General features: G+C 44.8%; 1 protein-coding gene across 1 annotated transcript in view; it reads right to left on the bottom strand.

Annotated features, from left to right (window-relative positions):
* Nucleotides 1-12,801, bottom strand: part of CDC45 (cell division cycle 45) — a 32,856-nt gene extending 20,055 nt beyond the window's left edge. The window contains exons 1-8 of the mRNA XM_046025208.1: nucleotides 12,687-12,801; nucleotides 12,504-12,563; nucleotides 11,684-11,776; nucleotides 10,424-10,561; nucleotides 9,306-9,452; nucleotides 2,978-3,033; nucleotides 1,550-1,598; nucleotides 155-216 (exon numbers count right to left, since the gene is read on the bottom strand). Coding sequence (XP_045881164.1) covers nucleotides 155-216; nucleotides 1,550-1,598; nucleotides 2,978-3,033; nucleotides 9,306-9,452; nucleotides 10,424-10,561; nucleotides 11,684-11,776; nucleotides 12,504-12,563; nucleotides 12,687-12,737 — 656 coding nt within the window. The 5' untranslated portion in view covers nucleotides 12,738-12,801. The remainder of the gene's footprint in view (nucleotides 1-154; nucleotides 217-1,549; nucleotides 1,599-2,977; nucleotides 3,034-9,305; nucleotides 9,453-10,423; nucleotides 10,562-11,683; nucleotides 11,777-12,503; nucleotides 12,564-12,686) is intronic.
* Nucleotides 12,802-12,934: the final 133 nt, after the last annotated feature.

Raw genomic sequence — 12,934 nt, 5'->3', positions numbered from 1 at the left:
CCATGAAAATTCCCGGAAAGGGGCTGTGTCTGATATTCCTGGTGGGAAACCGCACAGAGATGTCTTCCTCCAGACCCTGTTCTCACTGAGGGAGGACAGCTGCTTGGAGAGAAGGAAGCCCCGCACAGCACTGGTCTTGGTGGGGTCTACCTACCACAGCATATCGTTCAAGTCCTTGGACATCATCCACGCCAAGTCGAACATCACCATGGCTGACTGCAAGAAAGAAAGAAGCCTGAGATCCAAGGCAGCTGTGCTCAAAAGAAGGGTACACATTGGGGCTGGGCTGCACACCTGGGCCAGACCTGAGCTATCTACAGTCCCAGCCAAGCCCCTGAAGATTGAAGGTCTTCCCAGCTAGGGAAGGAAGCGTGGGTGGATTCTTGATCAAACTAAGGGAAGAAGACAGAGTAACTCAAGTGATTTACGGGGAGTCCTCTGTTAATTCACCATTCCTGTGTGCACACTTTGTCATGCAAGGGAGATCTGGGTACAGCACCGTGCTAGGCCTCTACACATCTCACTGGTGCCTTGGTGATACCCGGGGAGGCACTGAAGCCCCCATGGGTTGGGGCCCATGTCCACATGCTCTTCCCGGAAGGCTGGCGGCCTTAAACACACACACACACTACCAGGAAGTCTGGGTGAGGCAGGGCCTTTGTTACCATTACCTGGACGTTAAAGGGGGGGGGGGGTGCCTCAGGACCTCTGTGGGGAGTTCTTTCTAACAGGGCTGTCTGCAGACAGAAGCATCTGCTCCCTGGGAGCAGAGTCTGCGTTTTGGTGGGAGACAACAAAAGGCATCAGTGTCCAACCAGAAGACTTTGAAGTCCCATTAGCTGTGACACTGGGCTGCCCACCAGAATTTCCAAGGGAATGATTCACACATCTGAAAGGAGCCAGGCCTCTGCCTCCCCACCCACCTCATCCACTGCTTAGAATTTTCCACGTCTTTGGGCAGAGCCAAAAGGGCAAAAGATGATCCTTCAAAGGACGATGGGACCTTGACAGGAAAAGGGATACTAGAAATACGGTGTTCAGAGTTCAAGGTCCCAGGGCCAAATGCTAAAACTGAACACAAGATATTTTACTGGAAACTTATTTTCAAGGGCTCCTTAAAGCCCTGGGCTCTGCTCAACACTTCCAGAGTCAATACAGTACATTTTCCATGTGAAATTCTGTTCCGTAACACACACAGTGATAGGCCTCTGAAATTCTCGAGGTTTCTCTTCTTAGAGACTGAAACAGACTTGTTCTGTATTTTGGTAATGAACACAAATAAGAGCAGTTGTCCGAGGGGCTCCTATTAGTGTGCAGGACCAACCTAAGAACTGCCTCGGAAATGAAGGCAGTACTCTTCCTTTTACGGAGAAGCTTAAGCCTCAGAGGGGCTGCCTCATCTGCCTTAGGTCACACAGCAGAAGTTGTGGGGTGCAGGTTCAAACCAGGCTTTTGTGGCTTTAAAACCTATGCTCATTCCTCCTCATGTTTTAGGACACTGAGCCCTAGAATCAGAACTCTATGGTGAAGTACACCCATCCATACATACCGACGTCCCGTGATATTCATACTGTTCGTAGTCAAAGAGGATATCTCTTCTGTAACGACATAAAATGGAGACCCTTAGCAGGAAGCAGTGCAAGGAAGACCAACATCTGGAAAATGCTGAAACTTGACAGTATTCGGAGAAACGCTGATTAAGTCAACAGACCCTTTCACAGGGTGTACATGTACAGGGCAGGGAAGGGAGTGACATTGACATAAAAGGCTTGTGGCAACAAAAAATGTAAAACGGCATAGACTAGTCCCAGAATCCCACTCCTAAGAAATTATCCTAACACAACAGTTCAAAGGAACAAGCAAAGAGCACCGTGTGCCCAAGGCTGTTCATCGTCTCCCTACTTGTTGCGGCAAAATACTGGAAGTAACCTCCGGTTCAAAAAAGAAGGGGACTGGCCAAATTAAGTATAGTGCATGTTATAAAAGCTGCTTGGAACTATCAAAAATGGTTATATTAAGTGAAAAAATGCAAAATGGTGTGTATATTATGATCATATGAAATATGCACAAGTATGGCTACCCCAGGAAGATTGACCCAAAGTCAGAATCTCTTCTGATCAATGAATAGGGTTCTATTCATTCTTCTTTCCTTATGCTCCCCAAAATGGTTTTTCAATGTCCTTCCACGAGGAGGTGGCTGAGCACAATACCTGTTTACAAATCAAGGACTGGATCTGGCAAGGAATTCTCAGCTCAACAGCACACCTACACGGGTCACCGCGAGCTATAGTCACATTTCCAGTTTCCTTTTGTTTGTTTAATTTGATTTTAGAGCATTTCACTTTTTTTTAAAAGATTTTATTTATTCATTTGAGAAAGAGTGAGCAGGAGGGAGAGGCAGAGAGAATCTGAAGCAGACTCCACACTGAGTGCAGAGCCCAATGTGGCGCTTGATCCACGACTGTGAGATCATGACCTGAGCTGAAACCAAGAGTTGGCTGCTGAACCGACTGAGCCGCCCCTGCGTCTCTAGAGCCCTTCACTTTTTAAAATTGACAATATGGAGAGGAATTAGGAATAATTCGGTTTCCTTTGCACATGCTTTTTTCCCTATGAAAACCTTTACACAATTAGCATCTATCTCGTTTAGAAAGAACTTAACAAATAAAAGTACATCGGGAAAACTACAAAAATAAAAGACAAGGGGCTGTTTCCCCTAACAGCATGTATCTGGGAGACCTCTGGGCCCAGTCCTGCCACTCATGAGACTGCAGGGCGATACAAAGGAGACCCAGAGCTCTTCTCCAATGCAGGGGCCACATGCTCACTCCTGGAGCCACCGACCCAGAATTTCTAAACTAAATGAACTGTTCTCAAATGGGAAAAAAACATGTATCCAGGCCCCATGGAAAACACAAGTATTCCACAGGGATTATGGGCTCCGTGGCACAGTGTACTGCTTCAAATGTATACTCACCTCTGGGCCTCCCACTCTCTTCGCTGCCTCCTCTTCATGGTTCGTGCCACTATCTCCTGATGCGGGGACAAAGAGAACAAAGGGCTGAACAAAGAAGCCAGGAATTTATCCCTGTAGCCCAAGAAGGTTCTGAGGAGGCACAAGCCACCAGGCATGGGCCCTCATCCCCCAGAGGGAAAACATGGGTCATTTATTCCCATGTCCTGAGCTTAGGCTGGTCCTGGAGGAGGAAGAAACTGAGATGGGGAACAGCCAGGACTCCTCTGGCCCACTGGCACTGAGGATACCAGATTGTGGACAGGAGAAGATGCTTCTCCAGTGCCTGGTCCCGATACACTGGCCATGCGCTCCACCCGTCTATTCCAGCCTTCAATTGTCCCCACCACTGTGTGATCCAGGATAAGTGCATCGCCACTTCACACTGGCTTCCCCACCAGATTAATAAGCACTAATGTTTCCTATATCCTTCCACGTGCCAGCCACTCTTCTAATTTGATAGACATGATCCCTTTAGTTCATACAGCAAAGGCATGAGGTTCATGGCAGATTTACAAATCTATGGTTCCAAGACTCCTGTTCCAGAAAGATGGAAATTTTCCATCTAATTTTCCCTATATTTCTGAAATATAAGTATATCTGAAAACCCTGTCGATATATATATAAAGCAAACAAAAGGCTCTGGAGGGTGGAGAGGAAGGCCGACAAGCTGGGGGTCCTAGGACCTGAGGAGTGAGGTACAGATGAGTTCCCCAGGTTTTCGTATGGGCTTATATATCCCAGACTTGAAGTTGAAGAAGCCGGCAATATGGAAACACCAACAGGCACAGAGGAAAAAGTCCCCAACAAAAGCCAAGGACCCAGAGGAGCAGCCTTGAAAGACTGAAAACTTTGAGACAATACCCGGCCCATTCAAGCCACCACACCAAAAGCACTGTGGCCCCACCCCTATCCAGCCAGCAAGATCAAGCGGGAGCCTAGACTGCCACCCTGATAAACATCTCCCACCTGTAACCCCTCCACCTTTCACTTGCAATACCTCCCAACATGCTCACTGTGGTGGTATCAGCGGAGGCCAAAGAGTGAGCCTGGAACTTCCTTACCCAGTGGTAACAAAGAGCAACTCCTCTCACGGCTAACAGAGGTTAAGTGGCAAACCTTGAAATTCTACCTCCACCTGGCTATAAAGGGATCATGCTGCCCGCCCCCTGCTTTGTCAGAGTGATGTCAGAGGAAGCAGATAAAATGGAAGGCTTAAATAAGACCCAGAATCTCAAAACGCAATATAAAAATGTTCAGGTTTCATGTGAAAAGCACTCATCACACTAGGAACCAGGAATATCTCAAACTGAACACACACAAAAAGAAACCCATAAATGCCAACACCAAGATGACAAAGATGTTAGAAGTATCAGACAAAGATTTTAAAGCAGCCACCACAAAAATTCTTTAATGGGCAATTAGAAACGTAGCTGAAACACATGGAAAAAAAACAAAAAAACAAAAACGGGAAGCTTTTACAAATAAGTAGAAAAACAGAGAAGAACCAAAGAGAAATTTACAACTGCAAAGTATAATAACTGAAATAGAAACTCAGTGGTTGGGCTCAAGAGCAGAATGGAGGAACAGAGGAAAGAACCAGTGGGTAGAATGATAAAAATTATCCAGTCTGATCAAGAGACGAAAACAGACTGGAAAAATAAACCAACAGAACCTCACTAACATGTGAACCTACAATAAAAGACCTCCCCTTCATGTCATTGGTGTCCTGGAAGGAGAGGAGAAAGAGGATTGGCTGAAAACCCACTTGAAGAAATAATGGCTGAAAAATGAAGAAATATGGCTCAAAATTTGGCGAGACATAAACCTACATTTAAGAAGCTGATTGAGTCCCAATAGGTTAAACCCAAAGAAATCCACACCAAGACACATTGTAATTAAACTTCTGACCATTAGAGCCCCCAGTTTTTTTTTAAATCTCAAAAACAACAAAAGGAAAATGACATTTTACCTATAGGATAAAACAGTTTGAATGGCAGCAGATTTCTGACCAGAAACCATGGAAGCTGGAAGAAGGAGCATAACTTTCAAGTGCTGACAGAAAAGAACTGCTAACCCCGAATCCTACACAGAGTGAAAATATCTTTCAGGAACGAAGAGAAAAAAATTAAGAAAGTCTCAGAAAAAGGAAAACTAAGAGAATTTACTGCCAGCAGATTGCCTCTAAAAAAAAGAAGAAAATATATGGTTAAGGGCGTTTCTATAAACGGAAAGAAAATGAGAAAAGAAAAAACCCTGGAACGTCAGGATGGAAGAAAGAACCTGCTGAGTAGAAACTAGGTAAATACAATAGGCTTTCCTTATCCACTTGAGTTTTATAATCACGCTCTGTTGTTGAAGCAAAATTTATCCCACTGGGACATCCCATGTGGATCTAAATGTACACAGAGGCTATTTTTTTAGAAACTTACGTTATAAATAGAGGAAAGTAAGGGAAGTAAAGGAATCTAAGATTTCTACATTTATAGCCTGTTATCTCTAAATCTCTTTGAGTATGCACCTTTATAAATAAAAATATTTCTGAGAATATATCTTGGATACAAGTGTATTTACAAATCATGAGGATTTAATTACATTTGAAGTATTCTCAAAAGTGTCCGGGCGCCTGGGTGGCGCAGTTGGTTAAGCATCTGCCTTAGGCTCAGGTCATGATCTCAGGGTCCTGGGATGGAGCCCCACACTGGGCTCTCTGCTCTGTGGGGAGTCTGCTTCCCCCTCTCACTCTTCCTTTGTGCTCTCCCTCTCTCTCTCAAATAAATAAATAAAATCCTTTTAAAAAGAAGTGTTAATTTTTATTAAAATCAGGTATGTAGGCCTAAACTTGAAAGAGAGCAAATACAAATTTAGAGCAGCAAGTAAAATACTCCATGTACAAGTGATAAATACTAGAAAATTGGACTGGTTTCCAATGTCATTCAAAACAAAACAGAAAAAAAGAGATGGAATCCCGGTTTAGGTTAAAAGACAATTAAGAGAATAGCTAGTTACAACTGTGTCAACTCTGGTTGGATGATTCAGACACAAAAACAGCTATAAAATCTACTTTGGGAGGGGCACCTGCGTGGCTCAGTTGGTTAAGCCTCTGCCTTCAGCTCAGGTCATGATCCCAGGATCCTGGGATCAAGCCCCACATTGGGCTCTCTGCTCGATGGGGAGCCTGCTTCCTCCTCTCTCTCTGCCTGTCTCTCTGCCTACTTGTGATCTGTCAAATAAATAAATAAAATCTTTAAAAAAAATCTACTTTGGGGGCAATTAAAGAAATTGGAATATGGGTTGAATAGATGACATTCCTAATTTCTTATGTATGATAATGGTACTGTGTTTATAGGAGAATGTTCTTAGGAGATGAATATGGAAGAATTTGTCAGGGAGCATCATGGTGTCCGCAACTCATTCTCAAATGAACCAGGAGAAAAAAGAAAGCATATATAGAAAGAAGGCAAACTGGCAAAAGTGGAAAACGTGAAAAATTGCTGAATCCAGATGAAAGGTATATGGGTATTCACTGTACTATCTTTTTAACTGTTGTACACATTAGAAAAATATCAAAACAAAAACTTTGGAAAACAGTATGGAGTTTCCTCAAAAAGTTAAAAATAGAGCCACCCTATGACCCAGCAACTGCTCTACTGGGTATTTATCCAAAGGATATAGACACAGTGATTCAAAAGTGCACGTGCACCCCAATGTTTATAGCAGTAGTGTCCACAGCAGCCATAATGTGCAAAAAGCCCAGATGTCCATCAACAGATAAACGGATAAAGAGGATGTAATACACACACACACACACACACACACACACACACACACACAATGGAATTATTATTCAAAATGAAATCTTGCCATTTCGCAATGATGTGGATGGAACTAGAGGGCATAATGCTAAGCCAAATGAGTCAAAGACAAATGCCATACAAGTTCACTCATATGTGGAATTTAAGAAATAAAACAGATGAACATAGGAGAAGGAAAGAAAAAATAAAATAAGATGAAAATAGAATGGAAGACAAACCGTAAGAGACATGGGTATCTAGGAAATAAACTGAGGTTTGCTGGAGGGGAGGTGGGTGGGGGGATGGCTAACTGGGTGATGGGCATTAAGGAGGGCACTTGAAGCAACGAACACTGGGTGTTATATGTAAATGATGAATCACTAAATTCTACCCCTGAAACTAATAATACAGCATATGTTCACTAAATTGAATTTAAATAATTTAAAAAACACTAAAATTATGTATATCATTATGAGTATCATAGAAAGCATTCACAAACTCAGATTCCAAATAGATGCACTAAGAAAGTTAATGGAAGTTCTGACGGGTTCTGACATTAGGAACCATCGACATTCTCTTTAACGCCAAAGCCACTGGTCAGTTCTGCTTGCCTATCCCCCCCCACAGAGTCCTTGTATCTATGGACATGCTACACTGAATGCTGGAAGATCCTAGGGATTTCCCTGGTTCCTTCCTTTCTCATTCAGGTCAAGTGTCCATGTCCGCCTTCATGAAAGCAGCCCATTCCCTGTCCAGCCCCTTATCTTGCTTTAGTTTTCCTCAAGCAACACAGCTCTCCCCCTGAAACCATCCCTGAACCCTGTTCCTTTATACATTCCATATGTCTCCCCCACTGCAAAGGAAGCTTTGTGAAGACAGGACTTTGTTCTCCCCGGGGGACCCTAGAGCCTAACCGATATCTGGCACATATTAGGTGCTGATATACTTATTAGTTAGGATGTAGAATTCCAAGATTCTAATCTGCAGAACATGAATGTTCCCAGGGAAAAATCCCACCAGATACTGATATGTGGGGTCCGAGGGAAAGCAACTCATTAATAGAGAAAAGAATGCTATAAATAAAGGAGCATCAGATCACAAAAAAAAGAGCTCTTAGAAATCAAAGCTTAGAAGGTGAAGACCAGAAGTTGGCCAGAGAGTAGAACAGATAAAGAGTTGGTCAAGAGGAAAGAGAATCTAAGAATGTGCCTGAGGTTCCCGACCAGACCACCCAAAACTCTACAGAAGGGACTGGTCAAAGGTGGGGAAGGCAAGGAGAAAACATTCCTGCCTTTGCAGGACATGTCCTCTAGATGACCAGAATGCCCTGAACGTCCCCAAAATGGCTCAAAAGAGCTCTGCTTAAGCACCTTATTAGGAAGTGTCAGGCCAAGGATGAAGGGAAGAGCCCAAAACATTTCAGACACAAGTTTCAGCATGCACACCAAGGATTGGGAGCCAAAAGGCCTCAGCTTCTTCCATAACACTTGAAAACTAGAATAAAACATGGCCCAAGGCACCTGGGTGGCTCAGTGGGTTAAAGCCTCTGCCTTCGGCTCAGGTCATGATCTCAGGGTCCTGGGATCGAGCCCCACATCGGGCCCTCTGCTCAGCAGGGAGCCTGCTTCCCCCGCCCCCGCTGCTCTGCCTACTTGTGATCTCTCTCTCTCTGTTAAATAAATAATATCTTTTAAAAAAAGGTAAAATTAAACATGGCCCTCCTGTTAAAGGAATAACCACCTGCCATCTTTAATTTCCCAGGTAGCAGAAGCCACCACATTGGGTAGGCTACTTCTGTTGGCCAGGCCCCAGATCAGGTAAGTACCTCAGACCCAAAACTCATGAGGCTCAAACTACTCTTATCTTTGCATGCAAGAGGCTTACCCTGGAGTGACCACTGGGCACTGAGCCTAGCTGAGAGCCACAGACCCATGCTGTTCCTCATGGTGACTACAGAGAGCAAGTCTTGAGAAAATGAGGAAGAGAGGTGTTGTTTATGCTATTTATTGTTTTTCTTTATCACTTTTTTGGTAGATTTTATTTTTTATTTGAGAGAGCAAGGGGAGGAGCAGAGTGGAAGGAGAGGGAGAGAGAATCTTGAGCAGACTCTGCATTGAGTGTGGAGCCCGACATGGGGCTTGACCTCAAGACCTGGAGGTCATGACCTGAGCCAAAACCAAGAGTAGAAGGCTTAACCGGCTGAGCCACCAAGCCACCCCTGTGTATCACTTTTATAAAAAGTATGTTCTCTAAGCAAAGAGCTGAGCCATTCTAAGTTTCATCTCATCTGATGAAATTCTACTGTATGGACAAGGATGTCAAAGGTCAGAGAAGTTCAGTAACCTGCCTGAGGCCACAAAGACAGGGGATGGCAGAGCTCAGGGTCAAGACCCATGCCTGCTGAGTCCCAGCTAACCTTGGGCCCCTCAGGCTCCAGGCTGAGCTCTGACCTCTGGGAATGACAAGTTCCTCAAGATTATGGGAAGCCCCAAACTCACCTCTTCCAACCGTGTGCGCTTCTCAGAAGGCTCTGACCCATTGTCACTTTCACTTCCTGAATGCTCTTCGTCTTCTTCTTCATCCCTAAAGATATCGTCATAGGCAGGAACTTCAAGGTCATCATCTTGTTTAATGAGTAGTTTGATCTAAGGTTAAAACAAAAAGCAGTCAAGGCTCTCCTCTCTCATTGACAGAAAATTCTCCGTCACATGTTTTTCTCCTGGAGAATCTTATTTCCCAATGAGCTGACTCATTCAATTTTCTATACAAAGAGTCCCCTGTTTGAGAGAAGAATTTCCGACTTCTCAAGCATTTTCCTGTTTTCATTTCCACTCCCTGAGGCACTGGAGTTGTACCACACAATACGAAAAAATTCCAAAGATTTAAAACTATCCCCAGTCATTGAAGTCTGAGAAAAAAATCTCCCTCTTATGCCTCACACTAAGCAAACAAAATGAATACCCTCCAACTTGGACTCTGACAGAAAACCTGAAGATGTGTGACACTTCGGTGCATATAGCTGCTGTCTCTAGAAGCATGGCCAAGCTGATTTTGCTTCAAGAGAGAACTTCAGGGCCAAAAGTTTGATAACAAGGCTGGGGGTTGGGGAGGGTCAACTCAGAGAATGGTTAGGTGGCCGCCCTGTGCCAGGCTCCATGCTTGCTGCTGGGGCTCAAAGAGGAAGCACAGTACAGCCATTTCAGGCTAACAGTGGCCTCTTACGCTATCGTCTTCTGGTCCTCACACCACCCTTTGGCTGGACAGAGAAAGTGCTAGCCCCGCTTGTAGGGCTAATGCCTCTAGATCCTTTTATTCAATGAGGTCAGCTGGGCCTGGGCTCAGAGGGCAGGCTCAGTGCAGACTTCTGGTCCCTACACTTCAAAGGTGAAGTGAATTCCAAAATGCATTCTTAGCGCCTCCAAGGCTTAGGCGCCATGTTTCTCACCAGAGAAAAGCAAGACCAGGTTCTTGCCCCTCAGGCTGTTCCAACTCCTGTAGCAGAGGTGGATACGTGCCTTGCTTAGATCACCAGATGTGATGTTGTCCATAGTATAAGAGGTACAAAAAGACGGACAGGAGAACTCAGGGAAGACATGTGCCCCAAAGGTTGAGTTACCTGGGCATCATTGTACACATTCACAACGTTGACTGGTCTGTGGGTGTCACACACAAAAAATATGGCATCTTCGTCAGGCTGGAGGATATCCAACAGGTCTACGTTAGCTCCACAGTTTATGAGGATAAAATAATGGAACTGGAAAGAACAGAGAGGGGAGGACGTTGTGAAGTAAGTGCCTTGAGGACGTTCTTCACTTTAGCCTACTAGGCCCCTAAGTCCTTCTGAGACACATCAAGCCCCTGGCACTGGGCAAGGCCTGGACAGTGAGAGGCTCCAAAAATGGCAAGCACTGGTCTGTGTGTGCTTTAACATACTCCACATGCTATTTCATTTCCATGATGACACCATGAGACAGGCCCCATGGCTAGCCCTGTGACTGTCTCTGCTTCGCAGAGCAGCATGTTGAGGCTCAGCACAACTCAGTTTCATGCACAGGACCAAGAAGTTGATGAGCAAAAGACCAAGACTTCAAAGGCATAACAGAGCCTCTGCAGATCTCAGTCACCCTACTGGACTGTGCTGCCTCTCTGTAACTAACAACGTCATACAGGTCTAAATTTGTAGCAAGTCTTAGGCAGCCCATACTCAATGGGCACACAATATTAAATTAAGTCTTATTATGTCCTATCACATAGAAAATCCCTTCCTTATAAACACCAAGTTGGCACCAGCATGCTCCTTCCATGATGACAGGCGCTCCAGGCAAGGATTTATCTCTGCTAGACAGTCCAAAATGTGCCCACAGAACCCAAAGACCCTCTTCCCGACCACAGCCCTACCCTGTGGGATCTAAAATGTCCCATCTTTCAGGATAGCCCCATGCAGAGGTACCAGGAGTCCTGGCCTCTACTGTTTAAATTGCAAAGGGAGAAGATATATTCCTGGATTAGCATTTGGAAGCTGGGATACTTTTTCTTGGAGAGAGAATGTAAACTAGTGGTGTAATGTAACATAATTTTAACTAGAACATATCAAAAACTAACTGCTAAGCTCTAAGCACCTTACAATGAAAATGTCTGCCACACAAATTCAAAGGCAGAGGGTGTCCGCCGTCACTCTTTTTTTTGGTTGTCAATTTTGTCTCTACAACTAGAGGGTAAGTCACCTGTATAGCTCATTTTTCCCTTCCATGTTGTCTAATATAGTTGATAGTTAAATATACATACAATCTATCGTGGACATAGAAAGAATGCTACGTAGTAAGAAATTGCAACTGAGTAAAATAAGACTAATTATTCCAAAATACTTCTTCCATACCTGTTCTTTATGCTCAAGAAATGCAGTTTCAAGTTCTTGCCACCCAGAAACTGGAACCAGGGTATACTGCACGTGATCACACTGGAACAGGGCCTGAGAGATATTAATTTCAAACCTATCAAATTTAGGATATCTACAATTAACTTTGAAAAGCACTTAAAAAAAAGATGGATTAAGAAATGAATGACGTGATAAAGTAAGAATGGTAAAATGTTAATGGGGAAAACTAGGTTATGGGGATATGACTGTTCACTGTATCATTCTATCAACTTTGCCTAATTTTTGAAAATTACCAAAGGAAAACATTGGGGGGAAAGTTGATCTAATTTCAAGATCTTCTGAGAAGCAGTGCCTCACCCAAGGGCCTGAGCAAAGGTCATGTAAATATTAGATCATATTCAAAATAGAACCAATGATCTTCCCTAATAGATGAAGGAATCTGAATTTCTGGTATTATGTATGAAACCAGGGTGCCCTCAGTTGTCACTGAGTCCTCTGTCTGAAACCCCACATTTGCGAAGACACGCGGGGTCTAAGGGTCTCTCCAATGCAACCATTTTTTTGTCCCACGTTATTGCAAAATACTAACTAGTATTCCTGCCTTTTGCCGAATCCTTCTCTAACCCACCCAATACTCCTGCCAGCGACCAGTGCCCCCTCCCTAAGTTTCCTTGAGCTCTCATCATGGAGCTGGGGAGAAGAGAGGTTCCCTACTCTGCTTCTCACCTCCAGCCCACCCGGCACCCAACTCCTCCTGGGGCCCCGCCTGCATCCTCACCTTTCGCCCGGGCCCTTCCCTTCCAAAGTACGCAAGGCTCACCTGGAGGATCTTGCAAGCGCACAAAGCGTCCACGTCCGAAGCCACGAAGAGAAGGACCCTCTGTTGGGAGAAGAGCGCAGCTGAACGCAGAGACCCGAACACTGGCCCCTGGTGCCCTCCCACGGCCGCTCCCTCTCATCCCTTCCCCCCGACAAGGCCACGAGGTCCAAGAAAAGGGGTCACCTGGCTCTGGACCACCTCGTAGAACTCCTTGCGGAAATCGGACACGAACATGGCCACGGCGGCCGGACACCGAGAGCTAGTGCAGAAACTCCTGAGAGTTGCCGCTGTGGTCAAGACTCCCGCCAAATCAGGACTCGTCCGATTGGCCCAGGATCCAACCAATCGCTACTTAGTTCCCTGCTTTCCCTCTTTCTCATTGGGTCATATTGGAGGCGGGCACTAGCACTGCGCCATTCAGGCTGGAAAAG

This window comes from Meles meles, chromosome 12, assembly GCF_922984935.1.
Source record: "Meles meles chromosome 12, mMelMel3.1 paternal haplotype, whole genome shotgun sequence".
Taxonomy (NCBI): Eukaryota; Metazoa; Chordata; class Mammalia; order Carnivora; family Mustelidae; genus Meles; species Meles meles.
Note: the sequence above shows the minus strand (reverse complement) of the source record. Positions and strands in the feature narration are given on the sequence as shown.